The sequence below is a fragment of the Lactuca sativa genome, chromosome 6 (genome assembly GCF_002870075.4).
Source record: "Lactuca sativa cultivar Salinas chromosome 6, Lsat_Salinas_v11, whole genome shotgun sequence".
Lineage (NCBI taxonomy): Eukaryota > Viridiplantae > Streptophyta > Magnoliopsida > Asterales > Asteraceae > Lactuca > Lactuca sativa.
Genome location: NC_056628.2, coordinates 54032460 through 54047630, shown reverse-complemented (window position 1 = coordinate 54047630; position 15171 = coordinate 54032460). Strand labels below are relative to the sequence as shown.

At 33.0% G+C, this 15171-nt stretch overlaps 3 protein-coding genes across 3 annotated transcripts; all 3 read right to left on the bottom strand.

The window, feature by feature from the left end:
• Nucleotides 1–927: 927 nt before the first annotated feature.
• On the bottom strand, nucleotides 928–2900 carry LOC111905347 (tubulin alpha-2 chain). The gene is made up of 5 exons (XM_023901041.3): nucleotides 2651–2900; nucleotides 2335–2552; nucleotides 2043–2242; nucleotides 1459–1967; nucleotides 928–1376 (listed from the first exon to the last, which is right to left on the bottom strand). The coding sequence occupies exons 1-5, from the start codon at nucleotides 2761–2763 to the stop codon at nucleotides 1061–1063; spliced, it is 1356 nt and encodes a 451-aa protein (XP_023756809.1). The 5' UTR covers nucleotides 2764–2900; the 3' UTR covers nucleotides 928–1060.
• Nucleotides 2901–5639: 2739 nt separating this feature from the next.
• On the bottom strand, nucleotides 5640–9295 carry LOC111905345 (pentatricopeptide repeat-containing protein At3g13880). Its single transcript, XM_023901040.3, has 2 exons — nucleotides 7317–9295; nucleotides 5640–6536 (listed from the first exon to the last, which is right to left on the bottom strand). The coding sequence occupies exons 1-2, from the start codon at nucleotides 9050–9052 to the stop codon at nucleotides 5810–5812; spliced, it is 2463 nt and encodes an 820-aa protein (XP_023756808.1). The 5' UTR covers nucleotides 9053–9295; the 3' UTR covers nucleotides 5640–5809.
• A 3349-nt stretch (nucleotides 9296–12644) lies between these two features.
• LOC111905344 (eukaryotic translation initiation factor NCBP) lies at nucleotides 12645–14411 on the bottom strand. Its single transcript, XM_023901039.3, has 6 exons — nucleotides 14191–14411; nucleotides 13599–13694; nucleotides 13404–13508; nucleotides 13200–13277; nucleotides 12993–13112; nucleotides 12645–12907 (listed from the first exon to the last, which is right to left on the bottom strand). Exons 1-6 carry the CDS (start codon nucleotides 14320–14322, stop codon nucleotides 12776–12778), a joined length of 663 nt encoding a protein of 220 aa, XP_023756807.1. The 5' UTR covers nucleotides 14323–14411; the 3' UTR covers nucleotides 12645–12775.
• Nucleotides 14412–15171: the final 760 nt, after the last annotated feature.

Below are 15171 nucleotides of genomic sequence, written 5' to 3'. Positions count from 1 at the left end.
ATGTAACCTTCTGGAATAAGGCCTTGGACGATTTCAAGGCACCTTTCACCCTAATTTCGTCGACCCCCTTGATCCATAAGATCCACAACCCGAAAATCCAATTATCTTATAATTGCAATTCCAGTCCTCTAAGTTCAATGAATATCTATTGATCACAAAATTAATTTCTTAATTAATTCTTGATCAATATTAATTAACTAATATGATTTCTTTTTTAATATATTATTCTTATAATATATTAATAAACCATAATAATCTCTTTCTCAATTAATCATCCAGTCAAGTTGCTTTGGTGAAAACAACCCAAAATGACCATGCTACAACGGATCAAGTACATATGAAACATAATTATGGACTTAGACACTAATCCAACATCCATTTCATCATCATTAACAAAGGTAGGTGATTTAACGGTGGGAGTAGGGTTGTTTAACACATCGAATATATTACTCCAATTATATTCCTCTCTTATCATCACCTTCTATTCATTGTACATATTTCAGTAATGGTGGAGATACACACGAGGGCCTCGATCTCCATCAGATCGGAGAGAGAGGAAGAATGAATTTAACATGTTAGGTTAACGAGATTATGTAAAAAATTATGAAGAAGTGAGTGGAGGTATTGGTACTGGTAGGGTGGGTGGGGGTATTTTTATTTTATTTTATGTTTTAGGTGAAATTTAACTAAGGAAAAAGAAAAAAGGAAATAAAAGGGTAAAGAGATCAATTTAGGTGGCTTAAGGATAATAATGCAAGTTTTAGGAACTACGAAGATGAGTTTGTCATAAAAAAAAAAAAAAAAAAAAAAAAAAAAAAAAAAAAAAAACATTAGCATAGACTATGGACCATTTATGTAATTTTGTCTTATATATAGTTATTATATACTATATCTTTATTATTATTATTATTATTATGAAGGGCATCAAAAACAATTATAAATCCAAATTAATATAAAGAAATATTGAGGTTACATAATGTCATCTTTGAGCAGGTATATACTATTCACGTTCATATGCAAGGACATTTAGTCATTTACATGAGATTTGCCGCCATGGAAATTAGTACTCGTATCCTTGGTCCTCATCTTCTTCCATGCCATCTTGCAAGACTTCCTCGTAATCTTTCTCCAGAGCTGCAAGATCTTCACGCGCCTCCGAGAACTCGCCTTCTTCCATCCCTTCACCGACATACCAATGCACGAACGCTCGTTTCGCGAACATAACATCGAATTTATGATTGATCATATTGAAAACCTCCGACACCGCCGTGTTGTTGCTGATCATACTCACTGCTCGTTTCACCTTCGCCAGATCTCCACCAGGCACCACCGACGGAGCCTGGTTGTTGATCCCGCACTTGAATCCCGTCGGACACCTGAAAAATATAGAGGTAAATCAACATGTTCAACAATCCATCGTTCTCCAGATCTAGTTAAAATGCAACGCGATTAACTCACCAATCGACGAATCGAATCGTTTTTTTGGTTTTGATAGCTCCGACAGCCGAGTTAACGTCTTTCGGTGCAATGTCTCCGCGGTACATTAAGCAACAAGCCATGTATTTCCCCCGCCGTGGATCGCACTTCGCCATCATGTTCGACGGGTCAAATACGGCGTTTGTGATTTCAGGAACTGAAATCAGCTCGTGGTAGGCCTTCACTGATGAAATGACTGGTGCGTATGATGAAAGCATGAAGTGAATCCGTGGGAATGGGACTAGATTAGTTTGGAATTCGGAAATATCAACGTTCATGGATCCAGGAAACCTCAAGGAAGTTGTTAAAGATGAAATCGTTTGAGATATCAATCGATTCAAGTTCCTGTAAGTTGGCTTTTCCATATCCAACCCTCTCTTACAGATCCCATATATTGCCTCGTTGTCTAATTGCACGACAATGTCTGTGTGTTCAATCAATGAATGAGTCGATAACACAGCATTGTAAGGCTCCACAACCGAAGTCGAAACCTACAATTTCACATCAAAAATCAGAAGTCAGAACACGAAATTTAGTTTAGGGCAAGTTAATTTGAAATTCGTTACCTTGGGAGATGGATAGATTGTGAACCCAATTTTCTGAGTTTTTCCATATTCGTTAGACAAGCGTTGTAAAAGCAATGACCCCAAACCAGAGCCAGTTCCACCACCCACAGAGTTGAAGATCATAAACCCTTGCAAATTACTGCAATTGTCTGCTAGGATTCTCACCCGATCTACACAATGATCCACAACTTCTTTCCCGACTGTAAATACATTATATTTTTATGTTCATATCAACGATCAATCGAGAAGATGAAAAGTGATGTAGAAAGTCAAAAAATTGAAGTCAAATTACCGGTGTAATGTCCTCTGGCGAAGTTATTGGCGGCATCCTCCTTACCGGAGATGAGATTTTTGGGATTGAATAGTTTCTTGTAGCTTCCGGTTCTTACTTCATCAACGACTGTTGGTTCAAGATCGACAAATACCGCTCTTGGGACATACTTCCCGGTGATCCCTTCACTGAAGAAGGTGCCAAAGGAGTTGCCCTCTTCGCTTGATGAGGTAACATTTCTACAATTTTATTAAGAATTTAAGATAAATTTTACATTTCCAAAACACATAAAGAAGTAGAAAATAGAAGTTTAGAAATTAGAATAGAATGTACTTACGTAGGCATATAACCATTAGATTGAATGCCATGTTCGAGGCAATAAAGCTCCCAACATGAATTCCCGACTTGAATTCCTGCTTGTCCGACATGTATGCTCACGATTTCTCTCATATTTCTTCTTTTTTTATTTTGTTTTTTTGTCTTTTCCTCTCTTTCTTTCGTGTTCTCTCTAAGAAACGATATGCTGTTTGATATCGTTTCGCAAGAGAGATGGAAAAGAAAGAGAGGATTGATTATTGTTAATTTGATTTATGTTTTGATAACGAAAGGGAGATATGGTATTTATAGGAAGTTTAATTGAGGATTTGTGTGGGGAAGCGAGTGTTGTGGGTTATCTGTTGTTATATTTGGAAATAATGAGAGTACTTCTTGTTACTCCACAATATATGTGTGGTAAGAGTTTGAAGTTTCTAAATTTATATGATGAAACACAGTTGGAACATGGAATGACAGAAACTAGATCAATTTTGATTTTGACCGGATGTCTGGTTTTATTTGGTTATTGATGGGGAACTATTTTTGCATTTCTTTACATAAAACAATTTTTATGTATTTCTTTGTGTATTATAAATAAAGTTACATATGCATTGTTAATTTTTATTTTGAACAAGAGAACTGCAAATAGCTGTCCATCATGTTTTAATGTCACACATTTTTATTTATTCTTGAGAAAAGAAACCTTGAGGTTTTTTTCTTTCCTTGACTTTACATGTATTTTAAAAGGAAAAAATGTATTTTAAAAGGTAAAGAAAGCCATGTGAAGATAGGTTTGTGTTTGTGTACCTCCAAGAATCTTTGTTTATTTATTTTTGTTTTAGCCTTCTAAATGCTAGCTTGTTAAATATTTAATAAGAATAATAATAATAATAAAAATACGTGTTAGACAAGATTTGGAAATTATAGTTCCATCCAATCAAATAATGGTTCCGCTTGTTATGTATAACATTTTTTTTTCTTAGAAAGAAAAAGAAAAAACAAGGAATTTAGAGACGAAATCGAAATTTTTTGGTTTGAGATCAAATTGACACCATTACTTTTGTTCATTTTGGATTTTGATATGGTTGTGATTTCAAAATTAAGTAATAGTAATTTATGAGATCTCAATTAGTCAAATGGATATGCATACATGTAAAAAGTGACTATTTGGAAGATGTGAGGTTAATTAATGTTGTCTTTTGGTGAAAACTATTTTAACTAGTTTATGCTTGAATAGTTTATGTTACTATGTGCAACTTTTTATGGATATGTTATACCAACTTCAAAGGTATTAATTAAACTCTACGTATATTTGAAGAACCACTTTACCTGTTTAAGGAAAATGTAGAACTTGCGACCAAGGTTGCTTGCTTGATGCCCAAGAAGTGTGCACGATTGCTACTCGACCACAAAAGCATAACACCATGTCGGTTTTTTTAATCAAAATATGAATCTAGGAAGAAGATGGAAGATTATGAAGACGTTGGGAGCTATGAAAGGGTAAGAGGGAGAATGAAGAAGAGAAAGATGCTAGTTATTTAATGGGTCCTTTTAAACAACAAACACATAGACCATTTCTTTTTCAGGATAGAAAAACCAAAATCTGTTACAAAATGTTTTACATCATTGAAGATATAAATAAGATAAACATGATCTAGTATCTTCATATCGGTTATCAAGTTGTGAGAGTAGTACTGAATCACGTAGTTCCCATTAAAAAATATGATAAATCACACCAATGGTCCCTTTGGCTTAGGATGATATGCATGCTTGTTCCTAACTTTTTTTTTTTTTTTTTAAATTCGGATCATCACTATGATTTGGGTTTGTTGTTGGTTTAGTTCCTACCAGACATGAAATGACAATATTGTCCGTATTAGTTCTTTTAATTTATTTATTTGTACTTTCAAAAAATAAATTAGATCTACAGCACCTCCGACTTCCAACTGATCTCAATCCTACCCACCCCACCTATTTTATACATGGTATATCCTTTCCCCTTTCTCTCTTCAAGCAACAAAATGAAGAACCTAACAAGGGAAAAGAAAAGAAATGAATGAAAATTGAAAGAAAGTAAAAGAAATTGGTATTCTTAAGTTTCATTACAGTACTGAAGTAGAAGGAAATGAAATGATCATTTTCTTTTCTAACTTTCTTTCCAATTTGGAAGTATTTGGAGAGAAATGAACAAAATGTTTAATTTTTCTATTACTTTTTTGCAATTCAGGAACACAAAATACAAATTTGTTTTACTTTTCATTCTCTTCTTTTCTCTCCTTACACCACCATATCCACCCCTGATGATCCCTTTCTTGCCCTACTATTTTAGCAACATCTCTGATCCCTTTTCTTATCTTCAATTTCTTGCTCTATCGTTCATGGTGATGGTATGTTTAGGTTACAAAGAAGGAAGAGGATGACAACGGGTTTGGGATTGGTGATTTTGATTTGTGGGTTTTTCCAAAATTCCAATGATAGTTGTTGTTGTTGTTGTTGGTTTTTTTTTTTTTTTTTTTTTTTTTTTTTTTTTTTTTTGTAGCTAAGAAATAAGAAATTGATTTTGTTTATTTTCTTTTCCGGATTTTGTTTGTAGTTTTGATTTTGATGTATGAATTTCATATAGGAGGTTAATAGTGGTTTGAATTGATGTGATTTTTAGTTTTGTATATGTAGTGATTGTTGGAAGTGAACTGTGTGCCACATATATCGTTGCCATGTACGAACGTATCTATGAACAATAAAGGATTGAGGTTTAGAATAGTGGGACCCAATAAAATAAAATATATAATAAAAACTAAAAAAACATTTAATAAGGACAATATAGTCTACTTTAAAAAAAATAAAAATAAAAAAGAAACGATTACACAAATGTCCTAAACTATAAGGACCATTCGTATAATTTTATCCTAAACACATGTTTTGATTACATTGAATTATCGACTTGTTTGGATAAATCCATGTCATCGTTGTCTTTTGCCTACTTATTCATCTTTCATCTCAATCATGCAATAACAAGTAAATACAATTCTTGTTAGGACTTGACGAATTCAAGCCTACATACTAGTTCTTCAAGAATTATACAATTCTTTGGTTATGTATATGCACATTCTTCCCATCTATTATTTTTTGTAGTGTACAAACAATTATAATCTTAGTTTAACCTAGAGAAATGCTAAATCTTTTACCAATAATCCCCACAAGAACAAATCCCATCTGTAAACCGATGAAACCGACTCAAATCTCTCAAAACAATTTCTCTCTTTTCAACTTTCGATATCAACTTCATTACAACATGACAATCTTCACAAACTCTCAAGTTCTTCATCACCCTCAAAGGAGCACCTCCACCCAAACTAATCAAACCAAAACACACCGCAAGCTTTTCACTATGCGGATTCACCATAAAACCATTCCCCTTTTTCTCATTTCGGTAACCAACTTTCTTAATTTTCTCAAACACATCATTTAACTTCACATATATACTTTCACTTTGTGGATGCGATTTATCACCAACCAAAAACGAACTCACTCGATTCCCTACCTCAATCCAACTTAACCCCGGTTCCTTTTTTATCCTTCGGGTGCTCATCAAGTCTCTTATTTTTGTAGCTTCTGATTCCATTCCGGCGTCAGTGTAGACGTTGTAAAGAAGGACATAAGAAGAAGATGATTCCGGCTCCAACTCGATTAATGTTTCCGCTACTTGTTTTCCAACCTCCGTGTTTTTGTGAATCCTACAAGAACTTAGTAGGGCCCGCCACATCACCGGTGTATTTTTGAAATTTGAATTCGTGATGAAACTTTTGGCATCGTATAGCCTTCCGGCACGCCCTAGTAGATCTACCATACACGTGCAATGCTTTTCCGTTGGTGAAATACTGTATTCGCCCTTCATAGTTTCATAATATCTGACAAATTGTTAAAATATATTAGCTTTTTCAACTTTACATTACACAAAAACACCATGACATGACATGATATGACAAAATCAATACTGCTTAAAACATTCATAGTAGTAAAACTATCTCCACTATAGTAAATTTTTTTCTCTAAGGTTTATTAATTGGTCCCACCTATTTCAATTTATGTCATCTTTTTTTATATATATAAATCAATATTTTTTGAAATGAAATTTACGTAAGTAAATAGTATATATTTTTATATTGCAAAAAGATGTTTTGGTATCTAACTATAACAAAAAAAAATGTTTTGAAAAATTGTAACTAAATTTATATAACAAAAAGATTATGGATATATTTGAAACTAAATTTACACACAAAGAGTTAAACTTTTATAATTTTTTTTATACAAATCAATATATTTCAAATTAAATTATTATATTAATATAACCATATAACTTTTTTGTTTCTACCTATACATTCATTTTAAACCATGTTATCACTACTTATTTGAGTAAACAATAACATAAAAGTAATTAAAAGGAAAAACAAATTTAATAATTTGAAGAAAACAACTTGTTAATTACACAAATTATTTTGAAAAAAACTTGCACATTATTAGTCAGCTAATTTTTTTCATTGCTTTTTCAAAACAAACAAAAGCTTTCAATAAGCTCCTATTATAAGATCTAATGGGACAAAAATTGCAATATTTTGTCTCACCCAAATACTGTACAACCTATTTTGTTCTGTTATGTCATGTCATGTCATATCAAAAAGAATATTTACCTGAGTCCTTCCTCAACAAGTCCTCCATGACTACATGCAGTAAGAACTCCAAGAAACGCCACATCATTAGGCACAATTCCACTTTCAATCATCATCTCAAAAACCCTCAAAGTCTCTTTAGCACATCCATGATGTGCACTACTACAAATCATACTACTCCATGCCACCACATCACATTTATCAGCCACCTCAAACACCCGATTTGCACAATCTATATCACCCGACTTCGCATACATATGTATCAAAGAATTCAACACAACTCCGGAATCACCAATTCCACCTTTCACCGAATAACACTGAATCCCCTCACCACATCTCACACTACCCAAATTCCCACAACAACTCAACACATTTGAAATCGTGTACTCATCTGGTTTCAATCCAAAACTAAGCAATTTGCAAAAAAGAATCAATGACTTTTCAAATTCACCATTTTGAGCATGACCCACAATCATTGATGTCCATGTCACTATATCTTGCTTATTGGTTGATTTAAAACAGAGTAAAGCGTCCTCCATAGAGCCCCATTTGGAGTAAAACTCAACAAGAACACTCCCTATGTATTTATCTTTGTCAAAATTGTTCTTGCAAATAAGTGCATGGATTTGTTTCCCGAATTCAAAATCTTCAGATATGATACAAGCTTTGATCATGGTAGAAAATGTAAATTCAGAAGGCCTGAATCCATTCCTTTGCATTTCAAGAAAAAGATTCAATGATTTGTTCCCGAATTTGAGCATCCCAGAAATCATTGCGTTACACATGACAACATTCTTGTTGGGGAGAAGATTAAAGATTGAAATTGCATCGTGTAATTCTCCAATTTTAGAATACATGTCGAGTAATGCGGTCCCCACCACAACATCAAGATCCCAACCGAGTTTTATAGAACATGAGTGTAACAACTTCCCCCATATTAAAGAATGATTGAAATTCGAACAACATGCTTTAAGAACACTACCCAATACATAGCTACTAAATCTTACTTCACATTGATGCATTTTGACCAAAATTTGTAGCATTTCGTTGTGTAAATTGGATTTAGCATAACCAGAAATCATTGAGTTCCAAGAAACGTCATCTAATTGGTTACATTTGTTGAATGTGATTCGGGCTTGATCTATTCTCCCACATTTAGAATACATAGCAATAAGTGGATTGGTTAAAAACGCATCTATGCCTACACCAGTTACTATAATCAAGCTATGTATGACTTTTCCTAGTTCCAAATCACCAGTTTGTGCACAGATGCTTAGCAGACTTGCTAATGTGTGCTTACTGAGGTTAACGTTTGTGGTTCTAGCTTTGATAAAGGCTTCTTTTGCGAAAATGTATTGACCTAATTGAGTGTATCCGGAAATCAATGAATTCCAGGAAACGACATTTCGTTCAGGCATTTCATCGAACAGTTGGAGAGCTAAGTCTGATTCGTTACATTTGAAGTACATGTTAAGAAGTGTGTTGTGTAGAAATAAGGTAGGATTGTAACCTGTTTTCACCATATGAGATTGAACGAGTTTCCCGTGAGCTGAACAGCCTGATTGCGTGGATGATAGAATCAGTTTCGTGTAAGTAGCGTCATCTAGAGAATTACCCAGTTCGGGTGGTGGAATCGTCTTGTCTCCGGTGTTGAACCATGAAGAAGCTTTGTTAATGGAAGGAGTGAGAGCACCGGAGGAGACATTGATAATGTCTGATAAAGATGGAATTTTGGCGGGTTTCCTTTGGAGCAACATGTGATGATCATCGGTTAATATTGTTAGACGATTGAACTTTTAATGTTCTCTCAAAACCTATGTCACTAACACCGGTTTCTACAATTAGTTAAAATGTGATGCCCTAAAAATTGTTTGAAATTGTTGAAATAGGAGATTGTTGAAAGAGGAGGCTGAAAATCTTTTTTTGATGCTATAGTAGGCTGAAAATACTAATTATTGTTTCAAACTGTTGTTGAATGCTATGAAAATTGGTGTTTGTTTTTGGAAATATGAAATAATGATGTTAGTTGTCGATTGTTTATTGTTATTTGGTTTTGAAAATACTCTTTATTGTTTCAAATGGTTTTTTTTTTTGTTGTTGTTGGAATGTGTATGATATGTTAATAGCTTATGAAATCATATTTGTCAATTTGTGAATGCTACAATACCTTATGAAATTATTATTGTCTATGATATATTGCTTATTAGAAATGAGAGAAAAACAACAATGGACCAATGAACATTTAAAATGCTTATTGGATACTTGTATTGAAGAAGTAAAGAATGTTGGTAGAAAATGATTGAGTTTGCAAAAAGACTCAAGGATAAGGTTTGGAAGAGTTCTTAAGGAGAAATTTGGGTTTGAGTTGAGTCAAAAACAAATGAAAAACGCATATGACAATCTGAAAACCAAATACACAGGATGAGTGTATTTAAAAAACAAAAGTGGTAATATATACAACTCTCAAACAAACACTTTCAACTTAACAGCGGAGGAGTCGGATGATTTTAAGAAGGTATATATATCTACTCTAATAAATGAAAGTTTTTTTTGCCACTTGTCAAATTCTCATTCAATTTGCCACATGTAATTTTATGGTAATTTTAAATTAATTTTTATTCCACTTGTCATTTTATGGATTTTCTATTTTATTAAATGCCAAATATTATTTAAATCTAATAATAAATGCATATCAATTTCATTAATGGACTTTTCTTCTAATTTCAAAATTACTAATTTAAAGTTTCATTAATTTCTTTTATTTATTTATCTAAATTATTTTTTTTAATTTAAAAGACAAAAAAAAACTTTAATTTTTATAATTCAATTCTCACTTTTCTTATAAATTCAAACTTCTCAAATACTTTGAATTTTATATTAATTTTTTTTAAATAAACCCATGTGATACATGGGTCTCACATCTAGTATGTATATATATATATATATATATATATATATATATATATATATATATATATAGACACACACGCACACACATATTAAACGTTTACGTTTGAAGTTGTCAAATATTCTTATACTATTATTTGTTACATTTGGGTTTAGGGGCATCCAAATGCTGCTTCATTGAGAACAATTCCACTGTCTTTTCCAGATCTTTGTGCACGTCTTTTTTATGGAAATAGTGTCACCGGTAATTTTAGGAGTTACTCAACTCAATCATCATCAGTAGCTGGAGCATCCTCCTATCGTGTTCCACTACTTCAGATCACCGTCAACCCTTTTGATGCAATAGATGATGATGGTGTTGACACTTCCCATCATGGGCCACCACCTTCTGCCGCTTCACCTTCTGCAGCTTCACCTTCGGTTGGTTCACATTCTGCTGCTTCACCATATACTGCTTCACCATCCGATAACCCCAACAAAAGGGCTAAACCCTCAACTCCTATAGCTTCTAGTGCCTCACCGTCTGCTTCTTCACCTGATGGAACTTCAATTACTGCTGACGATTTAGCATTTGAAATGAAAAAAGCTCTACAAAGTTTGACTAAAGTGTAATTCCTCAATGTTTAGAGAAGTTAGAGGTGCTTCAGTTAGGCGCTACACATCCTTTACGCTTTGTTGCATATCATATTTTTGGAGGGACCATGAACATGAGAGAGATGTAGATGCATTTGCCCGATGTTCTCGAGATATTACGAGGATGGCTTGAGATGACGGGTACAAGTTTAGGAGTTTTGAAGGATGGAAAGATTGTCCGACGAGTTTCTAGTGTTGAAACTATTTGTTAGGTCTTTTTGCCTTTGTTGGAACTATTTTGTTAGGTCTTTTTGCCCTTGTTGGAACTATTTTTTGTTATTTTGCTACTTGGAATATGATTTATCTAATGTTTTTTTGGTACTTGAAATATGATTAATGTAATGTTTATTTGCTACTTGAAATATGGTTTATGTAATGCTTTTTAAAGTTCTACTTCGTTGATTTTAGGTTCATAATGGATCATGATCAAAAGTTACTTCTCGTAATTCTTATGTACCTATACATCCGTTATTTTTGGAAGAGGGGTGTGAAACGATTGCGGGATAATGATTCGGAAATGACGGGACATGAATACATAATGGAGTTATTACATCGTAATCATTTACAATGTGTTGAAGTACCATGCATGTCCCATGAGTCTTTTGAACGACTATGTGCTCATTTTAGAGCAAATTACTCATTAAAAAACAGCAAACATGTATCGGTTGAGGAAAAGATGGCTTTGTTTTTTATGATGATCGGTCATAATCAACGTTACGTGATTATCAAGCGGAGATTTCAACACTTGAAGCAAACAATTCATAAATTTTTTTATAAATTGTTGGAAAAAATGATGTTTTTCGCACAAGATGTTATAGTACTAACTTCTTTTAATCCGAATCCAAACATTCTATGACATAATATGAGGCTACGAATGGTTTTCAAATGAGCAATTGGTGCACTTGATGGTACTTTGATACATGTTGTTATCCCTGCTAAGAAACAAGACTTATATAGAAGTAGGGGAAATGGAGATTACTACCAAAACGTATTGACAATTTGTGACTTCAATATGATTTTTACATTTGTTATGGCCGGATGAAAAGGGATCATAATCTAGTATTTTTCTGAAGTCCGAACCTTATATAACATCGTATATTTGTTGTTTGTTTTATTAAAAATCTCAATTTGAACAAAAAATTTTCTTTACAAGTATAAGCATTTAGGTTTAAAATTAAACAAAAAAAAATTTAAAATCCTAAAGCTATTCATGTAACATTTAATAAAAAAAACTATTGAGTTTTTTAATAAATTTTCAAAACTACCTTAAACATTTCAAAAACTTCTAACTATTTTTGTCAAACACTCATATAATAAATAAAAATTACAACTTCGAGTTACCATCTAGTATTGTCAAACATTTCTTTTGCAAGCCTTTTACATAATTATAACCTTCATACTATTCGCAAAATATTGTCATCACTCTAGTTTTATAATTACTTAGAATCCTTTTAATCAAATCGAAGTAAAAAAATAAGCACAACCAATTACTGAAAATAATATAAATTTACAGAGTCGTCATCAATTAACTGATTTTTTTATTCTAACTTTAAAGGTTACAAATATTTAAAAATCGCATATCCATATGACTTCTACTTTTCTACATAAAGATTATTCTTCCAATAGTCTTTAATCCTGCCTTTTAGAGATGTAAATCAAATATTCAACAGACAACTTAACATATGATCAAACCTCTTTGTTCCAAGAGGGTTGACAATTTGAGTCAAGACAAAACCTTTTTTGTTTTTTGAAAAAAAAAAAAAATCCAACACAACATATGCAAAATGGATTCATCATCAAAGATAAGAATCAAATCGAAATACCACCAAATCTTGATTAGATAAATTCAAGGGTCAATACTGATAACATGATCATGATGTAATTAAACTTGAAATTATCAATTACATCCCAAACAAACATTCTTCTCCAAAATTACATCTCTACCCTCTCAACCAAGTGTTTCGATACGATGAGTTATCACGCAGTGAAGCATCATGCGGCTTATACTCCATAACATACCCATGTGGAAGCTTCAAGTGTCGTTTTATTTTATCTCTTAAAGCCATCACCACCTACCCATAACAACAAAAAACTTTCACCAACATATCCAAACATAACACATATATGATATAACAAGGGCATTTTGGTAATTTTCACCTGATTATCAGATGCATTACGGTTCCACACGCTCAATATATCCTCATTGAATCGAACACTCAACACAATTCCACATATATTATCACTGTAATCAAGTTGATCACCTACCAATGCCAAAACCTAATAATATTTTTAATTAGGATACAATATTTCTTATGGTGTTGACTTATTGACTTATTATAAAGATCATGCACTTTTTTCACTTACCAAATCCTCCCAGAAACGTCCTGAAACAGCCTTTTTGAAACGTATGATCCATTTCCCACCATTGCAATTAGCAGAATCCTAAAATATACCAATAAAAATATAAAAACCCAAATGGTTATAACTTATAAGTTATAACTCTTAATACCCTAAAAGGAAAAAATATATATATAAAAAAAAAAAAAAAAGAGTTCAAATTTGTAGTACCTCCCATAATGGACGGATTCCTTGTTTGAAAAGATGCAAGTCGGTTGGGCTAGGCAAGGAAGATGGACGAGATAAATGACAATAACAGACCCAAAAGCCTTCAACCTGTTGAAGGTAATGAACAATTTTGTGTTACAAGATTATGGGTATGAATGTCATTTTACAGATGAAGTATAAGGATGAGGTTTGGTTTACTGTGCTGAAGTCCATTATCTGCTTTATGTTGTCTTCGTATGATGTTTGAGTTCGAACTCCAGGTGTGCGACGAGTGTACCAAAATACAAACTTATTCTGATGGGAGCAAAAGAAATATTAAGAAAAGTGTGATAAAAATCAATCATGCTTAGGCAGTTTAGCATTCAATCCAAACATAGGATCTTTAATACAACAACTAATCATAGGTAATAAGCATAGAAAGGGGGAGAAATCCTGCAAAACTAAGCAAATTAAGCTTCTCAAATGAGATTACTGGATGACTGAGTATAAACATTTTCAATTTCACTACAACTTTGAGCAATGAAATCTTAAAGGAATAGCATCTCACTTCCGTTAACTTTTTCCGTGTTAAACCTAGTGATTAATCTACCGCTAGCATTTTTTCCCTGTTCTGAAAGTGTTGTCCCCAAATTCATTGCGGAAAATCAAGTAAATGAAAATCGTTAGCACATGAACAACTTTCGATTGCAAATAACCTACTTGATATTCAAATTCTAGCTCTGTTTCTAGATGATACATTAACCTAAAAGCTACAGTCACACGTATATCTACGAAAGTATACTGACCGTACCTTGAGAGGATGCAAACCAGCTTTAAGCTCGCGCGACTGCCGTTCACGATCTTCAGATGAATCGTACTCTGATTGAGAGTTTATGTTGGTATTCTTATCTGCTTCCGCCCTCTTCTCCATTGATGCGTCCATCTCTGATAACTTTTCCGGTACACTTCGGGAAAACCCTAGCTCTCTCGCTCTCGACAGTTTTGGGATTGATTCAAAAAGAGGGATGAAAATGAAACGAAAACTTTCGGTCCTTTTACAAGTCGGGTGGGTCGGACTTATTTGCACCGATATTGTGACCTGGTCAAACTCCGTACGTGTACAATTTTCCGTTTTTGGTCCTTGTACTTAGAAAACTATCAAACAAGGACCTCATATGTATATGGATAACTACATCTAAAATACTGAAATACACGATAAATACGATAGATATATCAGCTAATAGTAAATTTCTACAAATTTGGGAAGGAAGATATCGATAACTACGTCTAAAATATTGAAATACATGATAAATATAACATATATACTATGTTAATAGTCCCTTCCAGTTTTAAAACTAAATGTAATGTCGAAGATGTCACACCCCCAAACCAGGATGGCGGAAACGTCTGGGGTGGATGACTTCATGAACAATATTATAACATAATGTACAATAGTGATCAAAGGAAACACAACCATTATAAATATAATTGAGAATGTATGTTGTTTCCAAGTACTATATGTTTCAAAACCAATTACATTATGATGACAAAATGAATAGTACGACGTCGTAACGTCCCATCCTCAAAAGACTTGTGACTACCTGTTTAACGGTTTTCTAAGAATACAAGTAATTTTGAAAAGTGTCAACAATTAAGTTGGTGAGTTCATAAGAGTTTTGTATATGAAAAATCTTAACTTTTTCCTTGTAAAATGATAGTGTTTGTTCCCAGAAAACTCAATATTTCCTTAAAAATAAGTTGTAGTCTTAAAAAGCCTAAGACCAAAATTGTA